This window comes from Octodon degus, unplaced genomic scaffold (genome assembly GCF_000260255.1).
Source record: "Octodon degus isolate 3935 unplaced genomic scaffold, OctDeg1.0 scaffold00027, whole genome shotgun sequence".
Taxonomy (NCBI): Eukaryota; Metazoa; Chordata; class Mammalia; order Rodentia; family Octodontidae; genus Octodon; species Octodon degus.
The window spans coordinates 4,704,422-4,725,538 of NW_004524603.1; the positions used below are offsets into that span (position 1 = coordinate 4,704,422).

The 21,117-nt window shown below is 38.7% G+C and overlaps 1 protein-coding gene across 3 annotated transcripts in view; it reads left to right on the plus strand.

Moving 5' to 3' along the window:
* Nucleotides 1-21,117, plus strand: part of Kmt2c (lysine methyltransferase 2C) — a 300,385-nt gene that overhangs the window by 216,630 nt on the left and 62,638 nt on the right. For all 3 annotated transcript variants that reach the window (XM_023712856.1, XM_023712855.1, XM_023712854.1), the window contains exons 17-26: nucleotides 2,009-2,110; nucleotides 2,288-2,392; nucleotides 7,762-7,943; nucleotides 8,174-8,338; nucleotides 9,355-9,464; nucleotides 10,093-10,158; nucleotides 11,202-11,414; nucleotides 16,389-16,517; nucleotides 18,981-19,100; nucleotides 20,085-20,215. In XM_023712856.1, the coding sequence (XP_023568624.1) occupies nucleotides 2,009-2,110; nucleotides 2,288-2,392; nucleotides 7,762-7,943; nucleotides 8,174-8,338; nucleotides 9,355-9,464; nucleotides 10,093-10,158; nucleotides 11,202-11,414; nucleotides 16,389-16,517; nucleotides 18,981-19,100; nucleotides 20,085-20,215 (1,323 nt within the window). The remainder of the gene's footprint in view (nucleotides 1-2,008; nucleotides 2,111-2,287; nucleotides 2,393-7,761; nucleotides 7,944-8,173; nucleotides 8,339-9,354; nucleotides 9,465-10,092; nucleotides 10,159-11,201; nucleotides 11,415-16,388; nucleotides 16,518-18,980; nucleotides 19,101-20,084; nucleotides 20,216-21,117) is intronic.

Here is a 21,117-nt window from a genome sequence, read left to right on the forward strand (position 1 = left end):
AGCTCAGCCCACCAGGGGGCGGGGCGGGCTGGCATGTGGTGCTGGGGGATTGAACCGCGGTCCCTGATGCTTTAGGTAAGCTTGTTCTAAGTAGGTGCCCTAGACCACTGAGCCATCTCTCCAGCCCTGGACTGTTTATTTTAAATTTTACTATGTCTCTGCCTTTTTGTTGTTTTGTAATCTATCCCTGGGTCAAATTTTTCATTTATTACACTTTCTGCTTTTTACTTTCTCTCTATTGTTCTTTTCACTCATCTTTCTATGTCAGCCTTTCCCAAAGAGCTAATATGTAATACTTGCTCTTTTGTCTGAAATACCAGACTCTTGTACCTTGGATCTGTTTGAAAATTTCTCTAGATTGGCATTTTAATTTTCTATTTTAGTTATGCTTGGTGCTAATCAGGCTTGAAGAAGCTGAAAATACAGTAGATTAATATGTTCTAAAAATGTTAAAGATCCAATGACTTGGGGTCAAGGACATGGCTTAGTGGAATAAGTGCTTCCCTGGCAAGCACAAGGGCCTGAGTTCAATCCCTGGTTCTGCAATAAATAAATAAATAAATAAATAAATAAATAAATTCCAATGACTTAATATTTCATTTTTAAAAATATTTTTGAAAAATCTTTTAATTTATTTAGTACAGAATCTTGCTACACAGCATGAACTCGTAGTGATCCTCCTGTGTCAGCCTCTCCAGCACTGGGATTACAGGCATTTGCCACCATGCCCAGTTTCAGTGAGTGGCACAGCACACTCCAGGTTCTAGGGCCACCACAGCATGTGGTACCAGGGATCAAACCCAGGTCCTTGCACTTGCCAGGCAGGCGCTTAGCTTGTGGCACTATCTCCCCAGCCAATGATTTCATATTTTAAAATTGACGACTATTTATTCAGTGTATTATGACATTTTCTTTAAGTGTGTATTTAGTAAATATTGACAAGTATTTCTATGTAGTAACTTCACTATTTCACAAATACTAAATGTTAAATTCAAGAGACAAATGAAATTATTCAGTCTTATTACTATACCAAGAGTAGGGATGATGTAGGTTCTGGTCTTTTTTTTTAATGGCAAAAAAGACATGTTGAGGAAAAATTAATACAACTGAAGGCAACAAATATCTGAGATACACTATTCTGTGTGCTTTTGTCATGTGTACACCCTTGTGCACTCTTGAAAACAAGATAGTGAAGAAGCTCCCAATGTTTCTTCAGCCTCCTTTCGCCCTTCTGCCCTTCCCACCCTCCCTGCTAGTCCTGCATCCCATGCACTCGCCAAGTCTGTGTCCTTCACTAAGGTGAGTGTGCATTTTCAGGGACTGCGTATATGTGGAACCAGATATATGGTGAAAGAAAATAGGCTGGCTGTGCTATCTGCAGTTAGCTTTTAAGGAGAAGCTGTTTCGCATTTCGAGTGTACCTGTGTGTATTCACAGTCAGAGTGTTTGAGATTCCCAGCTCCTCTGTGGGTTTAGCAACATTGGAGATGATCATTCGTAATTTTAGCCATTTTGATTAACATTTTTTAAATATTTTCTAATGATATCCATTTTTAATATACTTATTTGTATCTGTGATTTGATATAGTCACTCTTCAGATGTTTAGTCCATAAAGTTTTGGTAGTTTTTAACCTCTTGAGTTTTGAGTGTACTTTACATATTCTGGACAAGTATTTCGGTTTTTCTTTCAGTTTTTTGAAACATGGTCTCACTGTGTAGTCCAGACTGGCCTGGAACTCATAGTGGTCCTCCTGCCGCAGCCTCCCAAGTGCGTTTCTCCTCCTGTGCCCTGTAACTCTCTTAAAGAGACACCTAAATGAATACAGCTGTGTCACAATTCATAGTATTGTGGTGATTTCTCACATAACATGTAATGTAATTTGGCATTGTCAGTGTCAGTGTTGGCAAAAAGTTATATTTTGGATACCAGTTTTCTGAAACTTCACAGTTAAATGTAATATAAGTGAGAAATATAATTTGCCAATTTGTGTATTTTTCTTTTTGTAGGTGTCTGCTGCAGATAATTCTTCAAATAAGGATGAGGAAGAAAACTCTATGCACAATACAGTTGTATTGTTTTCTAGTAATGACAAGTTCACTCTGCAGCAGGTTTGAAGTTTATCTTCTATTTTAAATTTTCCTTGCCCATTTCCACTTTCCCTTATGCACAGATAGGTAGCTTGGCTAGAGGGCTGTATTAGTCAAGGAAGTATTTTAAAAGTAAAAATTACATATTTTTACCTTAACCTCTAATTTAAAATAGGCTCTCGCGTTCTTCATTTGCAGGATATGTGTGTGGTCTGTGGCAGTTTTGGCCAAGGAGCCGAAGGAAGGTTACTTGCCTGCTCTCAGTGTGGTCAGTGTTACCACCCGTACTGTGTCAGTGTTAAGGTAATGTGCTTAACCTGGGTGCGTTAGCAGGTGTACTGAGTTTTTCTTTGAGTCGTGTAGCGAGGTGGTGTTTCCGAAGCTCGTAGTCAGCTGTTATTTACAATTTACTATACATGAGTGACGGTATTTAAGTACTTTAAACCTTGCTTATACAGGTTAACTCCAGAAATTTCTTGCCAGGCATGGTAGAGCGTGCCTGTAATCCCAGCACTCCCGAGACTGGGGCTAGAGGAGTGCCAAGAGTTTGATGCCAGCTTGAACCACACAGCAAAACCCTGCCCTACCTCCCCAAGTAACTTCTCTAAAAATTCTTGACCTTAAACTATGCTCATTATCTTGTTATTGTCTTGAAAAAGTAAAACAAAAATACATACGCATTTAATTTATAAAGTGCACTTCTGTAATAAGAGCCTGGAGTGCTCCGCTTCAAGTTTCCAGCGTAGAGAGGTCGTGAGGAACTGTTCGTGTGGTAGTCATGCGCTGGGTATTCGGAGTGCCATGAGGATGTGTATGTCTCAGTCAGCACTTCCTTTGTTGAACTCGGGTTTTTGTTTTCTTGGTAAGAACTCAGTTTTAATAAAACCTGTATATTTGAATAAAATAACATGGTCTCTGGACTTCAGTGTGGAGGCCTCACTGTGAGGCAGGGTCCTGCTGTTACAGCCATGTTCCTCTGGAGCTGCTGCGCTGTGGTGGGAGCCCAGAGGCTGGCTTCCTGGTTCTGAATGATCCTGAGCTTGCAAGCCCTCGTCGTCTCTTCTCTCCTGCCTGTCAGACACCATCCCTGCATGCCATTGTTTGCCTGGGGTGCCAGTAGGAAACAAGTCGCGTGCATATTCTTGGGTTTCTTTGCTGACAGCTATACTATTGCTTTCTGAGGATACTGCACACTTATAAATCTAGAATCCAAGTGACAGACTATAGTTAGTCTATCGAAATAGAACACTGGTGCAAGTAATTTATACAGTCTGTGAACATTCATTCCTCACAATATATTGACTGAAAAAACAACATTTTATATAAAAATATTTTCAAATGTGTATAAGAAAACAAAGTTTGTTTATTCTTTTTATCTTTGTAGTCTAAATTCTCTTTAATTGGTTCAAGAATGCAGAAAGAACCCTTTTAGGTGGGGTACAAGTTCCATTAAGCCTGAGTGGTGCTCGAATACAAACAGCTCTTGTAGGCTAATATTGCTAACGGTTTTAGGAGGGAAGTTAACATTTGACAGGACTCCTCCTCAGGACTTTGTACATTTTTAATAACTCATCTGATAATTCCCTTGTACAGGTAAACTGTGTGAAGCTTACATAAATTGAGACCAGTTACTACATTGTTCCATGACTGTTACCGGTAGTTGGAATTTAAACTCATGTCTCACTTCCCGTGGTTCCTCTAATACTACTGACTCCATTCTGGACAGTGGATTGTATTACAGCCTCACCGATTGACAGAGACACAGAGCACTCACAAACACACTAGGAATTTGTGAGTTTTCTGGCTTAGTAGCTGTTGTAATGGGCAGGTCATTGTCAATCTACTTGGCCTTTTTGACGTTGTATCCCCGTAGGCCCAGAGAGCCTTTATTCTAAGTCATGTGTCTTCACACCTTCACACTTTACTTTTTTCTTTCGTTTTGAGATAGGGTCTTGCTGTGTAGTTTAGCCTGGTTGAATTCATTTGTACCTCAGGCTGCCCTTGCCTCACAGCCATCCTCCTGATGCAGCCAGCCTCTGGAGTACTGGGGTTATGTGTGTTACTGTGTCTGTCTACATTTTATGCTCTTGAAGAATAGCACTATTGAAAATTATATAACAAAGTTTTTGCATTGAATATTGTGACTATTGAGTGTTTAATCATTTTAGAAGTTCAAAATGGGTACATTTTATAAAAGGCATATATGTGGATTCCTTGTGTGAGGCCAGTGTTTACATTGCATAGTGTACAAAAAGATCACAATACAGTTGTGAGTGGATCTGTGCAAATGACACGTGATGTCGTCCGTGTCTTCTTCAGCACAAAACATTTTCCCTTCAGACCACCTATGAGGACTGCTGTTTCAGTGCTGGTTCCTCAGCCATGGTCTTTCTGGGTTTCTTGTGGGTCCTGCTTCCTGTTCATCACACATTTCCATCCTCTCAGAGATCACAGTCATATACTTTATGATCGCCAGTTTTTGAAAACAGTAGTTTAATGTTTTGCATAGTTTTTTGGTATCTTATGATGGAACAAAGAAGTGGTGTCACTTAATCATAGTGGAAGCAGATGTACATTGTTTATAAAACACATCTACCACAACCTCTGACACTATACTGTAGAGGAAAGCCTAGCAACTTTATAAAATTAAGATTGAGCCAGGCTCGCCCTGGAAGCTGATGCCTGTAATTCCACCGTTCTGGGAAGCTGAGGCAAGTGAATTGTAAGTTCAGGCCTAACCTGAGTAATTTAGCGTCCTAATGCGACTCTGTTTCAAAGTAAAAACATACTAAAAGGGCTAGGGATATAGCTCATTGCAAAGGCCTAGATTCAGTCCCAAAAAGATTATACCATTTCAGAAAAAGAGAAGAACGTATTATGAGTAGAGCACTATTTTCTAGACTAAAAGGGAATCTTAAAGGGAGAGAAGTTGTTCAAATTGTACTGCAAAGAAGTAAAGTAATCTGCAGACATTAAGCCAACATGTTGGTTGGATTTGGGGATCAGGAGTTCTTGACTGGCTGGAGCTATTTCAGTGGTTGTGGGGCATACAAGCCCAGTGTAGCATTGTGGAGAGTGAAAATAGATTGAATAACCTGAGATTCAGGCTGTAAAGATCATGGGCACTGAATAGTAATGAAGATACATGCTTTAAAAATTCTAGTCTTAAGAATTTGGTGTCACCTACTTCATCTGTTTTGGCACTGGCCAGCTTCCCGTTTTTTACTTGAATTTGAGTTGGTGCCTAACTGTGGGCTTGCATTTACACGTATTCGCAGTGGTCTATTTCAACAGTGGCACAGTTGTATAGTTGAAATAGTATTCATGGGGCACAAAACCTCCATCTACATTCTTTTTATCCAAGGCTGTTTTTTCAATTTGGGTAAATCACAAATTGTAACCTGGTTATTTAAAACATTTAAAAATGTTTGTAAGGGGGCCAGGGAGATGGCTCAGTAGAGTAAGTGCTTCCCTAGCAAGCGCAAGGGTCTGAGTTCAATCCCCGGTTCAGCCTAAAAAAAAAAGTAAGTTAATCAAAGCAGTAAAGATATGTGTTTAAAAATAAAAAATCATATACTGACCAATTCTGTTTTATCTTTTTTTTTTTTTTTTTTTGCGGAACTGGGGATTGAACTCAGGCCCCTGTGCTTGCCTGGGAAGCACTTATTCCACTGAGCCATCTCCCCGGCCCTATTTTATCCTATTTTTGTGTTTGAGGGAATCTCTCTTTTTCTTTCCTGATCTTTCTTCTTGTAGGTAATTGTGCAACTCTTCCTAAATAAGCTGGTACCACTGCTTTATCAGCATTATAATCGTTGAGTGCTGCTTTGAATGAACAGATTCTCTCAACCATGTATACCCTACCTTCCTCCAGCACCCTTTCAATGTAGATGTGTTTTCACATAGTTTTAACTGTTGGTTTTGATGTTTACCACAGATCTCATTAGTGTATCATGATTGTTGCTTTTCCATTGTTAGTAGCTGGGAGAAAATATTCATGTAGTTGTGTGACTGTGTAAATTTAAGTGTTGGTTTGACTAATTGAAATTTATTTATTTATTTATTTATTTTGGTGGAATCAGGAATTGAACTCAGGCTCTTGGCGCTTGCCAGGGATGCACTTATTCTACTGAACCATCTCCCTGGCCCCAACTCACTGAATGTTGACTGTGGATCCATTTAATATACTTTGACTTTTTTTTTCCTGGAGTTTTTAATAGCAAGATGGTAATCATTGGTGACTCCATTCCTATTTGTTGTGTTTACCTACTGGAATAGCACCATCACATCAAAATATTTTTTCAAGGATCTGTTTACCTGAGCAAATTCTTCCCTTTTCCTGGACCGTACATTGCCCTGCTGTGGTCTGTGCCAGCAGTTTCTAAATGTGTAGCTCACCTCTCAACCTTAAACTTCCTTGGACTTTGATCTTTTAAAGTCCATTCCCCCTCTTAATCTTCATCTCCCTTTTTTTCCTTTACATCCTCATTCTGCTCCACACATCTCGTGGTAACGTGTGGCCCGAGTATACAGGAGCTGAATTTGCGTTTTGTTTTGTGTAAACAGTATTATCCTCAAGTGATTGCATGTTAAGCTAGATTAAGAACTGTGCTTTGAAAAGTGTTTTCTTGTAGAATTTAGAAACAGTCTATTCTGCTGCCTGAGGTTGTAGGGAAGCTTGGTGCCATTCTAGGAACTGTTTGAATCTATTTGACTTCCTTTGAATTTTACCTTTTATTTTTTTCTCTGATTTTAGGCATTTATACTCTCCCATGAATTGAATTTCTATTCTGTACTTTGATTGCTTGTTATTTCTTTGTGACTTGGGTACTTTAGTCTTTTGAGGTCTTTAAGGAGTTAATTCCAAATTCATAATATTGTATTATGTGACTTCTTTGAGGATTTTATCAGGAATATAGAAATTCTTAAAATTTATGCTAACTCAAAATTTTGACACAGATGAAAATAGAGAAGTGAAGGTGAACTTCAGAAGTCCTAGCTTCATTGCCCGAAATTTGTCCAAGACCTAAAATGTCCCTGAGATCTCCATTTGTTTTTCGTTTTTATTTGGTCTTCATTGGTCCTATGAATTATAAGAGATAAGTCCCATGCCATGTACCCAAGTTTCAAAACATGACATTTATGGAAGCATTATAGATTATTGTGGACTTCATGGATGTATTAACAAATCCTGTATTTGTTATTTAATAATTCTTTGATTTCTTTAAAATCCACTCATAACTACGTATGGTGATGTACACCTGTACTCAGCAAGCTGAGGCAGGAGGATTGCTGTTTGAGACCGTCCTGTGTTACAAAGTTAGCTTAGGGCCAGCCTGAGCTGCATACCAAGAACCTGTCTCAAAAAGACAAAAAATAATTTAAAAAAAAATCCGCTCACCTTGCATATAAAAGTGCAGTATTTATTTATAGAATATCAGTACTGTACAGCATAATTATGGACTAAAAATGACTTTAAAATGTATAGTGTTTTCAGTTACTTTGCCAAACCGGGGGGGGGGGGGATCCTGAAAAGTACATGGGAGAGCCTTGTCCAGTGTTGGGCCACTAATGGTTGCCTTTTTTGCATGTAGTTACTTGCATAGCATATTAATTTATGCAGAATGAGGTCTTGGTGTATAAATCACATGGATTGCTTGTTTGTTCTGCAGATCACTAAAGTGGTTCTTAGCAAAGGCTGGAGATGTCTGGAGTGCACAGTGTGTGAAGCCTGTGGGAAGGCCACCGACCCAGGGAGGCTCCTGCTGTGTGACGACTGTGACATAAGTTACCACACATACTGCCTGGACCCGCCGCTGCAGACCGTTCCTAAAGGAGGCTGGAAGTGCAAATGGTACTCTGGCCTTTATTCTTTTCAGTCTTCCAATTTCAGAACTTTCTTACATCACTTTAGTTTTTGAAATTTCCTATGAATATTTTAATCATGAAAAACATATGTACTATGATAACAATCAGAAAACTTCACATACACTATGAATAATTTCTGTTTAAGTGTAGTTTCCAGATTACAGTGACTAAATGAGAAGATAAAATTGACTCTAGGGGCTGTGGTTTGGGTTTCAGGTGTGTCTGGTGCAGACACTGTGGAGCAACATCTGCAGGTCTGAGGTGTGAATGGCAGAACAACTACACACAGTGTGCTCCTTGTGCCAGCCTGTCGTCCTGCCCGGTCTGTTGTCGCAACTACAGAGAAGACGATCTGATTCTGCAGTGTAGACAGTGTGACAGGTATCGTATCCACACCCTCTACAGTTGCTTGCAAGCTTTTTATTTATTTTTTCCCAAGTATCTATTTGACTCAAATTTTTACTTGTAAAGATTTTTAACTGGGGGCTTTTTTGAAGCTGTATGAATCCTTTGGCATTAGATATAATATTATTGCCTATATATTCATTTTTCTATAGAGGGATTCTGAATCTTTTATTACATTTACAAAGTGGTCTCATGTTCTATTTCTTAAAGCTCTGATATTTACATGTCTAGGTTTTAGGTGTTATCTTTCGTTCTTCCTAAGTAGGTACATGTGTGCAGCTTCAAAATCAAAGTTGTTTTTTTTAAAAATTGTGTTGGTGCTTTATGTCCTGTTAGCAATAAAGCATTACACACATATTATTAGCAGTATTATTTCATATTAGTTTGGTATTCTTAGAAGTCAGTCTACAAACTCTGTTCCAAAGCAACACAATTCTGTCACTTGTATTTCTTACTACCTGTTTAACATCACTTAGCCAGTCGTGGTGATGCATCCCTATAATGCTAGCAGTCAGGAGGCTGAGGCAGGAGGACTATGGCGAGTTCAAAGCAGGCCTGAGCTACATAGTGATCTCAAGCTCAGCCTCAGCTACAGGATGAGGCCCTGTCTCAAAAAAAGAAGAAAAAAGCAGGAGCTTCAAATTAGAAGTAGCACATACTGGGACATTGGTAGTTTTCTGATTTTTGTTGCTATTCACCCTGACTAGCTTTACTACTCTTTCCTGCATTTAATATGTGATCAAAAGTAATTATTGTGCCCTCCTTAGTGATATGCACTTGCTTCTTCTCTAGTCCTGTTCTCATCCTTTTCCTTCCCAGTCTGAGGAAATCCCTGTGAGGTCACAGCAGAGTAGTTAGATGGGCTAGAGAACAGGGGCAGGTGAGGCTTGGGGTTTTTAAGTTTGAAGCTGTTAGTTACTCCTACAGTTTTTAAAGGATGAACTTCGCAGTATATTCAGTTCTTTTGAAATGTACAAATATGGTCTCTTTAGATGGATGCATGCAGTTTGTCAAAACTTCAATACAGAGGAGGAAGTGGAAAATGTGGCAGACATTGGTTTTGATTGTAGCATGTGCAGACCCTATATGCCTGCATCAAACGGTAAGAAGAATGGGAATTGCGAGTCCGTGCCACTCTACGATGCACGTGCGCTTTGCTGTCCACAGCCAGTGCAAGTAGTCTCGATTCTGCTTATTTTTGTGAATCTCTTTTTTGGACAAAGCTTTTGTGGAAAATGTTCATTTTTGTTACAATTTTGATAATCTCACCTTTATTAATTTACACAAAGAAAATGAGGTGTACATCTTAGATGTAAAATGCATTTGTTCATAAAGAACATGCCATATTATATTTATTAGCAATGTGTAGGAGCCTAATACACTGGTTCTTTCTTTACGAATTTTGATTTGTATGGTTACTTTACCACTTCCACTTATCATTTACTCTTGTTTTGCAAACCATGCTTAGCTGGTATGGTGGTGCAGACCTGTAATCCCAACACTTGGGAGGCTGAGATGGGAGGATCACCACGTTTGAGGCTGGCCTGAGCTACCTAGTGAGTGCCAGCCTGAAGTACATGGCAAAACCCAGTGTCCAAAACCCCCTCAAAGCCATGGTTTATTTAGTCATCAAGCATTTATTTCAATGATTACTGAGATTGAAAGTTTAATCATTATATGTCTTTAATAATTCTTTTCTGAAAAATTTACCTGAATTATTTTCATTCCAGTGCCTTCCTCAGACTGCTGTGAATCTTCACTTGTTGCACAAATCGTCACAAAAGTAAAAGAGCTAGGTAAAAATCTGAAGTGCCTTACCTGATGGTGGTGTTTTTTTTTTTTTTTTTTTTTTTTGGTGGAACCAGGGATTGAACTCAGGCCCTTGCACTTGCCAGGCCAGCACTTATTCTACTGAGCTATATCCCTGGCCCCCTTAAATGGCTAGTTTTTATGTAACTGGTGTGTCACACATTGTGTACAATACATTTGGTCGTGTAGGTGTTTGTTGTTAAATTCCATGGCATTAAACATTTTTATACTTAAGATACTAAATGTTCATCTTATTTTTTACTTGGGCAATATTCCTGTAAATTTCAACAAATGGCCAGTAAAAATTAACAGTTCTTAAAAAGAATTTTTCGTGCCACGTTTGTTTGGGCTTCGTTGATACACCACTTAGTGTCTAGTTGTTAGTAGAAAAGGTCTTACAAATTTCTTTAGATGTACAGAGCTGGACTTCAGTCTTTTACTTTTTTTTTCGATAACAACCTAGAATGGTGACTCATTGATGTTTTCCCTGTCTTTCTCTTGACTACATGTATTTGATATCATCTAATAAAAAATTAGGATGTTATGGGACTTACTCTAATGAATAGTGTTTCTGGATGTTAAACACTCAGTCTGCAGGTGTGTAGTACTTACTCCCTGTAAGCTGTTACACTGTCCCTGGTTTTCATGTGGCTTTCTGGAATATTCCTCTCACATTAATTCATCCTTTTTGTTCTCGTCTAGGAAGTGGATAATAGTTGGATGATGGAAGCAGAGCTTTAAGCTTCAGTGCTTTTTTTCTAAATCCTTCCTTATGATGAACAGAAATGACAGGAAGACCATTTTTAAAAAACATGCAGTCTTTTGCCTAAAGTCCAGGAAAGCCTGGCCAGTTATTCCCAGTCCTAATTAAGCATCATTATGTTAATTATTCATGTGTCTCATAGATAATTATTCCACGAAACTGCACTTGCATTCCTTCAGTATATGTATTGTATAATAGCAATAATTTACTAGTCAGATTTAAAAGTGAAAGTTTTAATTTGTATTCTTGGTATTTTTAAAATTTTAGATCCACCTAAGACCTACACCCAGGACGGTGTTTGTCTGACTGAATCAGGGATGACTCAGCTACAGAGTCTCACAGTTACTGTTCCAAGAAGAAAACGATCAAAACCAAAATTGAAATTGAAGATTATAAATCAGAACAGCGTGGCTGTCCTTCAGACCCCTCCAGACATCCAGTCAGAGCACTCACGGGATGGTGAAATGGATGATAGTCGAGGTAATACAGATTTATCGTCCTTGGAAAGCACATGCAAGAAGTAATGTATAAAATAACTTCTGAAGTTTTTATGACTTAACCAGGATAAATCCCACTGACTTAGACCACCCTAGATGTGGCGTGGCCCCCTTCTAAGTGATCTTCTTAGACTTTGCATTTTAAGGTTCACTTGCTTTCCTGGCTCCTCTTGGATTCATTTATCTTATAGACACCTCCAAGACCACAGTGTGTGTTAAGATCACGGATGGGCAAACGGAGGGCTTAGCTTCAGTTTGTTTGATAGTAGCATAGTACATACCAAATATTGTAAGCCTGGCTGCTGTGTTTAAGTTAGACTAGAATTTGATCTGTGCATTGTAGAAAAGGAAAATGATTAATAATATTGCTTCAAGTGTATATTATACTCACAGGTACTGAGTGAAAACTGTGATTTGCTAACATTTTCTTGGTCAAAATAGACATAGAAAGGTTATAGCTGAAGTGTAACTTGAATAGTAGTGCTAAATCCACCAGAAGTTACATTTTTGCTTATCTCCAAAGATCATTATAGAATTGTTTAGTATGATTTTTTTTCTTTTCAAAAGTAATATGTGCTCCATTATATTTCATCATTCAGTAATATTTATTGTATGTACACTGTGTGCCAGATGTTGGAAATCCTTAATAGTGAACAAGGGAAATAAAACCCTTTTCTCATGGAATTTGTATTTCACTGTTAGGGTACAGGAGTATGAAAAATAACCCCCCAGAACCCTAGGCCGGGATGGCTGCACGTTGAGAGTCTAGAGGTCTAGTTCAAGGGCAGACTGGTAAGTGATGGCCCTGGGAAGACTACACTCATAAAGGGCCACTTGCCAGGCAAGTTCTAGAGGAAGTACTTGGCCACGCTTGGTGGAGGTGTTCCGCATCTGCTGGGGCCCTGTCCAGTTCAGTGTGTGGGACATGGCCAGCCAGGCAGGCTGTGCGGCTGCTCCTTCTAGGCTCGGTGTGCTAGTACCACATCTGATGTGACATTCAGAGTTATGCACGAGAACCTGCCTAATTGGCACAGACACCTGGTGGGAGTGTGGGAGAATATCTCCATTGTGTCTTGTGGCCAGACATTAGGGGTAAGAAAGGGAAGGCAAAATCTGTTGTCTTTCACCAGAAGAAGGCTCAGAAGTACTATGGTATTTCTGCCAAAAGTATCTGCAACTTTGAGAACCTCTTTGTCTGGCTCTCCAGAAAGCGCATCAGAGACCCAACTTAGGAGTCCATCACCGTGCTTGCTCTTGCCTTACTAGAGATTGTCTTGGGCCCAGCGCTGGCAGTGCAGTATGAGCATGAGTTGGATATTGCTTACACCACTGCATTCTGCGGTGAGGATGATGACCTACAAGAACGTGAAGTGGGAGCCCTGTGTCAGAAGTGTAGTTTTATAAGGAACTGTCCTGAGTGGATGTGGCAGTTAAAGTTTTATGCTTAGATCAGAATATTTACTTGTTTGTAACATAATTGTTTCCTTTTTGAGTTTCAAATGTAAGGCTGCTTCATTCACATCACAATTAAAAACAAAACACAGGGTTCAATCCCTGGCACCACATGCCGTGCTGGTCCCGCCCCTGGGCGTGTGGAGCCAGTGATGGATTGCGGGCATGGTGGTGCACACTTGTAAGCCCAGCAGTATGGAGGCAGAAATCAGGAGGATCACTACAAGTCTGAGCTGCGTAGTGAGACCCTGCGCAAAAAAACCCTTAGAAACAAAACCGCATTAACTCTGTTATTATGTGTCTAGCAAGTGCTAGGGTAAATGTAAGAGGCTGAAAAGAATTAAAAGCATGGACAGTGGTGTTGTGGGGGTCAGATAAATGGAAAGTGGTCTTTAAGCATAGACTTTAGTGAGTTGGATGTGTGAGCCACTTGGTTGCTTGAGGACAGAGCATCCCAGATCCTGAGAAAGTGGAGGCAGAGGCCCTGGAGAGAGCATGTCCAGCATATCTGAGGAGTGCTGTGAAGACCACTGTGTTGGGCAGAGTCACTTATGGATAGGAGGAACCACTGAGGCCCCAGGTGTGCAGAGAGGATGGGCGCAAGCTGGTGGTTGTAGTGTTGGAGTTGTTGGTGTCAGATCTGATGCTGAGGGGAGTCCGCATTTCCAGAGGGTCATGGGATGCTTCTGAGGAGAAAAGAACATGTTCTCATTTGTATTGTACGCGATCATTCTGCTCTGATGCATAGACTGTCAGTGATGAGAGTGGTATCTAGCAGAGCAGTGAGCACACTAAACCAGTAATCCTCAAAGAGGTAATTGTTGCTTAGAGTAGATAGGTCTCGTAAATTCCTGGTAATTTCCACTTAATTCTCACATTTTTCTTATGTAGTAGTGAGTTTTGGGTTTGTGTTTTTGTGAGAAAAGTTATTGTGGTTATGAATAACTGCATTTTAAATGCAGTTGAACAGTGAATTTTTTTTTTTTTTTTTTTTTTTTTTATTTTTTTTTTTTCAGTACTGGGAATTGAACTCATGACTTTGAACTTGCCCGGCAAGCACTTATTCTACTGAGTTGTCTCCCCAACCCTGAACAGTGAATTTGATTTTGAAGTTTAAGGTGGATTTGGGGGGCCTGTGAGATCGCTCGGCAGACTAAGTGCCTGCTTAGACACACACGGGGACTGAGATTTGATCCCCAGCACCCTGTGCCCAGCTCCCCATCCCCCTTCCGTGGTAGCACTTGCCTGTAATCCCAGGGCTGGGGAGGCTGAAAGCAGGAGGATCACTATGAGTCTGAGCTGCGTGGTGAGACCCTGTACCAAATACATTTAAAAGACAATAGAGGATTTGGGATTGTGGAGAAACAGCCCATATGTTTAGAGGGAATTGATCCACACCAATGTCAGCCAGAACACATTGAAGAAGTTTTGTTTATGATAACATTAAAATTTGTGTGAAAAAGGATTTTATCCTAACTCACTTAAATTTGGGAAATGTTACATCTTACTAAATGGGAAAGGTTTCTTGACAGTACACATTATTTTCCAAATATTGACAGTTTAGAACCTTTTAAAACAAAAACAACAAAGACTGGAATGTTTCCATGTGTCTGTGGTGCTTTGGAATAGCCCTATTAGAAATTGTGTTTAATTTCAATTTTATATTCTCTTATTCCTGTCAGGGTCAGAAATCAGTTGAAAATTGCCCTTGCTTTCTTGGAGACTATGTGGTAAAGTAGTCCATCTTTAATTTGGCTTACTGAATCTGACCTTATTTTTGTTGAAAGTGTAAGAGAGTGAATGTTAGTGTATTAAATTTTGCAAACATTAATAGAGACAGTTTTGGGATTTTAACAACTGAGTGTAGTATTTCCTGACTTTCCCTCATGCTCTTTAATATCAGGAGCTGACATCCTTTGTGAAGGAGAGCTACTTTATGTAGTGATGAGGTGTTGTATGTTATTTGTGTTTTTGCTTGTTTGCTAAATAAAATCCTTTTAAAAATTGGTTGCTATAACTTGATATCATGAAGATGTAGCTGTATTATTGTAATAAGTTTTTAAAATGTTATGTGTTTTGATCGCTCACCCTATATGTGTGTCACAAATACATACATGTGCCACACATATTTTCAAAGTGGGTTTTATGGCTTTATTATTCTAAGTATTCCTGTACTGGAAAAAGTTGTCATTCTCAATTCTTATTGTTATGTAACAAAATTTCTAATGTGACCACCCCTTTTTTCTAATTTGTGTGAAACCAAAATTCACATTTTAGATTCTGTGCTTAGACTATATGTCAGCATTTTGGGGGAGGAAAAAAGATACTGGAACCATGTGCGATGCACCAGCAACTGTGGATGCATTTAGCCAAGGTCTTCAGCTTCGCTGATGCTTAAACTTTGCGTTTGTAAAGTGCTCCATATGATAGGATCAACCCCACAGGGTAGTTGTGTGGACCATGCTTGGGTGGTGTGTGTCACACCCGTACCATGGCACTTAGCAGATGTGGCTTTGTCAGGAGTGCTGATCTGTTCATGTCCAGTCAGTGCTGCCCCACTAGCTGTTTTTTCTGCCTGAGCTTGGGAGACGACCCCCACATTGTTTCTGCTGTTGTGATGCAGGATCTCCTCTGTCAATAAAATAGTTGTCCCTGTGTTCTTGGATGTGAATGTTGAGGAGAGTAGGTTTGGAATATTACAACAATCATGTTTTTGAAAAAATTTCTTTTTGCTTCTTGTGATGATTAGCTCTATAATGTCTTAAGGTGAATCATAAATTATTAGCATAGTGTATTAGAAGCATATTTCATTTGCAGTAGAAGCAGACTTTCTTATTTTCCTGCTAGAATCAGGAAACCCTGTTAGGCAAGAACAAAAATACTCTGCATTCAGAAAGTGAATGTGCTATGATAGTATAGTAACATATCAACTCTAAGATTGAACTAAGGTAAAATTAGAGGGAAACAAATCTATTTTGTTAAGAGTCTGATGAGTCTTGAGTAGAGGAGAAAAGAAATTAGAATTTGTCAGTGGTGTCTTCCAGACTGTCTACACAAGGGTGTTTTTAATGTCCTATGATGATCATGGGTAACATAAAAAAGGGAGAGAGTTCATATTGAGTTAATATGTAATTTTAGATAGTTTTTAATAACTAGGTAATACTCGGTTGTAGCTCAGAAGAGTTCTTGGTTAGAGAGTAGGATTTAGGACTTGGAGATGTAACAAAAAGAGAATGATTTGTAAAATGCATGTTGATTCATCATTGTCCTTTTGATCTCTTTCTCTGTATGTTCCCCTTACCTGTTTCTTGGTTGTTATCCCTGAGGATGCACTGCATTAAGCAGTAGGGTGACTTTGATTTTTCTTCTGCTTTCTCTACTTGCTGAGATGTAGTGATAGCGGCTTGGCAGCCCCTTGGCTTTATATTGCCCTTTTCCTGTGGGGTATGTAGTATGTAGTAGGTGGACTTCTACAAGTTCATGTGCACATTTACTTTCTTTCCAGAAGCAGAACTTATGGATTGTGACGGAAAATCAGAATCTAGTCCTGAGCGTGAGGCTGTTGATGATGAATCTAAGGCAATAGAAGGAACAGATGTTGTCAAAAAGAGAAAAAGGAAGCCATACAGGCCAGGTAAAGTGTCTCAGCTAGAAAATGTAGCTAATTTAAGAAGAATACAGTATTGAGAACTTCAGCTTGGTTGGATAACACATTCCTGTAATCTCAGCTCTCTGGAGGCTAAAAGCAGGATTAGGATTTTTAAGGACAGCCTGTTTTTCCTATCTAACCGTCAGCTATCTAGTGAGGTGGTGTCTTAAACACAAAGGGAAAAAGCCAGGCGCAGTCATCCTCTCTGGTGGCTAGGCAAGATTGCGTGAGTTCAGGGCCAGCCTGGCCTACCTCATAGCGAGACCCTGTCTCATACTGCTGACCCAAACTGAGGAACTGAGTTATTAGTTGATCAGGACTAAATATGACATCCTAAAAGCTCTGTGAAATGAGGAAGTAGGCACCAAATGAGTGGACTATTTGAATATGCCTTTTGGATGATGAATTTCTTCAATTGAATATCTGAATACTTCTCAATACAACATTATTCAGTGCCTTTTCCCAAACATGTAACCATTTTATTAAATGTTCTATGAGTTGGCTTTTATTTGTAATTGACTCAGTAGCCTTTCATACATCTCCTGTTGATACACACTTCTGCAGTTCTCTTTTCACCTTTGATCCTCTGATATTTTTATGTTTTATTTACCCCGAAATTTTCTTTCGGGGCCGGGGAGATGGCTCAGTAGAATAAGTGCTTCCCTGGCAAGCACAAGGGTATGAGTTCAATCCCCGGTTCTGCAGAAAAAAGAAAAAAAAATTTTTTTTTTTCTTTCAGTGTTTATGCAGGAATATCAGTAAGAATACACTGTGAGATGAACATGCAAGGTCCTCAGGACTCTTAGAATTTATAATCCTGTTAATAACTATAAATGATCACTTTTTTATTTCCTGTTTTCTGTAGGGGTAGAGAGGAAAGCTTCCTTCCTTGTCAGATTTTATTTACCTTATTGGAAAAAATATTATTACTTTTTTTTTTTTTTTGTGGAACCCAGATTGAACTCAGGCCCTTGTGCTTGCCAGACAAGCACTTATTCTACTGAGCTATCTCCCCAACCCTTTGGAAAAAAATTATTGAAGTGTGTCAGTACATACTAATGTCTGGTAACCAGTAAATGAAACATTAAATTGGAATAGTATAATCTGTATTGTTCTGATTTTTCATATGGTATCGTGTAGAGTCTGGTAAATTCCTTTTGATATATATGTAAGGAAGTACTTTCTCACTTTGTGATCTGTAAGACCTTCAAATGTAATAAGGACTGAAAATTAGTTTTATCTTTATCATTTTATGAAAATGGTTTCATTTGTTCTTAATTAGGAGGTTTATAAGTACATTTACCTTTTTTTGTTTTGTCGGTGGTGCTGGAGATTAAACCTAGGACCTTGCACATACTGGGCGAGTACTTGCTCTCCCGCTAAGCTACATCCCCAGCCCACATTTACTTCTTTCTTTTAGACACTACAGATTCTTTCTAGGAGCTTCATGTTTTGTTGGGTTTTTCTTCTTTATATAGAAGTGATCCCTTTAACTGGGCACTCTGTAGGTCTCAAAATATATTGTTACACAGCTGTGTCATTTGGCAGAAGCTTAATGTTGACTATGTGCAAGGCACTATTCAGAGTAGGCGCTTTACGTATATTTATACTTCTGCCATAAATACGTGAGGAGGTGCTCTACATGGTCCCCATTTAGTTAGTTAACGGAATTACACAGAATTATTAGGTTTTATGCTCTCAACTTCAGAGTTCTTTCTTATGTCTAAAAGCAGTCGTAGTATAGAAAAAGTAGGCACAGACTCCAAAGTCAGATTAATCCAGGGGTCCTTAGCACCTGGGCCACAAACTGGTGCAGGCCACACAGCAGGGTGTGAGCAGCTCCAGCTGTGAGGGAGGCTGCCCCTGTTGCCTCGCTGCCTGAACTCTCCTCCTGTCGGACAAGCAGCAGCAGCATTAGTCTCCTAGAAGCACGAGTGCCCACCGTGAAGTGCATGTGCACGCGGTACATGTCACACGCTCCCTTGAAGCTGGCCTTTGCTCCCAGTCTGTGGACAAATTTTCAAGACGTTTGGGGACTACCATATTCATCATTGTTTCCTTGTGTCATCTTTTTTTAGTTTCTATATTGTATTCTTTACTAATGTGCATATTATTACAGTATACCGTTAATAATTTGATGTTCCTTAGATCAAAGAGCATACTCTGTTAAGTGTTTATTTTTTACTAGTCTAGAAGAGGAAAATCATGGAATTCTTTCTGTACTCTAGAAAATTATAATTCCTGCTTAATTCATGAAAACAGTAGTGTTGATTTTTTTTTTAAATTCAAAACCTGTTCTATTATAAAAAAATGTGCTTATTGATTTAGATTAGCCCAGATGGAATTTTGGCAAAGGCTCACTATTAAAGCATCTTACTTGCTATAGAACTTCACTATAGGTACAAATGATGGGTATTTTCCAGTTATCTAATTTCTTGTTTTGGACAGGTATTGGTGGATTTATGGTACGACAAAGAAGTCGGACAGGGCAAGGAAAAACCAAGAGATCTGTGATCAGAAAAGATTCCTCAGGCTCTATTACTGAGCACTTGCCTAGCAGAGGTGATGGTATGGTACCGCATTTCTTTGATTTAACTCCTCGTTTTTGACATTTTGATGTGGAAGAACTGTTCTAAGTACTACCAGTGTCACAACTATATTGCTCTTACTGATCAAAGGATTTAAATGCATATATAATTCATACTTAGCAGTAAGGTCTGATAAGAAAATGATTTAAAGCCAACAAACCCTATGTCTTTTTCTTTGGTATTTTCTGCTCTTTCCTTCTTTTGGCCCTGAAGGATGAACCCACATATGCTAAGAACATGCTCTGCACTGAGCAGGCATTCCAGCCCCTTCTCTGGGACTGCTACTTCTTTCTTAAATGTCGCTCCCACATTAATTATAGGCATTGCAAGGGCTGAATTGTTCACTTATGTAAGATACAGTCGGTCATTTAAACAGACTTTAGCTACTTAAAATGCAGCTCAAAACTTGTATGTAATTTAATTGAAAGTGACAGATAAGCGCCATGCTTTTTAACAAAATTATAGTGGTGTATAAACACGTCTATCAGTGAAATGTTCTCATTTTTAGTGCTTCAGAGAATAATTTCATTAATAATATATTTCTGAACTTAAAATTGCTAGAAGGAAACACATAAAAATAAGATTTTTCTTATCTGTTTCCATTATACTTTTTAAAAGTTGTGTCTCCAGATTTCCTGTAGGAGTGTACGAGTAGCCAGACTCATGAGAATTCAGTATTTCTAGGTATCACAATTTGTAAATACATGTGATGTTTTAAACAAGTACCTGTTTTGCAAGAAAATGCTGATTATTAAGAGCCAGGTAGCATGCTAATAGTGAATAGATGTGAAATTATATTTTATAAACTTTAAAACTTACTAATAAAACTTGCTCTGAGAGCTTTTTCTGACATAACTTGCTTGTTTAAATGGAACTATATATGTTGGTAAGCTATAAAATTGCCATGGGTGGATTTGTGTAAAATTTAAAGGCCATATATGTATAAATGTGACTCTTATTTCAGGCTGGAGTGAGCAGTTACCAGATACTCTGGTTGATGAATCTGTTTCTGTTGCTGAAAGCACTGAAAAAATTAAAAAAAGATACCGAAAAAGGAAAAACAAACTTGAAGAAACATTCCCTGCTTATTTACAAGTAATATTACGCTTTACATTTTATGTTGTTTATTATTCGAGAGAATGTAATTTTTTTAAAAATAGGTTTATTATTTTATTTTATTTATTTTTTTAGGTTTATTATTTTCATTTAGTCATAAATTTCATTTTACCTCCACAACCCCATAAAAATTAATATTTATACTTCTTTGCCCTTTTATACTTTTTTTCCCTATGTTTTTAGGGAAAGGTATACAGGGTATTCTGGGTCTCACTACTAGATCAGACTCTTAGTGATTCTCCTGTCTACAGCCTCCCAAGTGCTGTGATTACAGGAGTGTGCCACCATGCCCAGTCTCAGTTGCTATCTCAGCGTGCCACCACACTCAGTCTCAGTTGCCATTTCAGTGCGCCCATGGCCTGGGGATCACACTCCCAGCCCTGCACCTGCTTGCAGGCACTTTAATCCACTGAGTTATTTGGCCGGCCCTTATACTTTTCATAAAGTTTATCTCACTTACTCACTTCTTAACATTTTATAGGCTATAATAAGGACACATTGAAGTATGAGGAGCTGTCTTCTATATCATTGACAGCTATATACAGGTGAAATTAGATCCTGTTAAAAATTTCCTTGGCCAGTACAGGTTATAGTAATTATTGAATAAAGGTGAATTTAAACAACAAGGGTAATAGCTTTAGTAATTGTCTACTACTTTTACAAGTCTAGTAAGTCAGAGACTAAGCCAAAGAATTCTTCTGTTTTCCAAAATACACATTAGAAATATATGTCTCAATATGAAGAAGTTATATTTTTATTTTATTTTTTTTAATTTTTATTTATTTTTTGTTCCTCAAATGCCTTCAGGGCACTTTTGGCCAGCGGGAGAGTTGTGAGGTTCGAACTCCAGCAACCTGAGGCTGACAGCTTTGTGGAAGCAG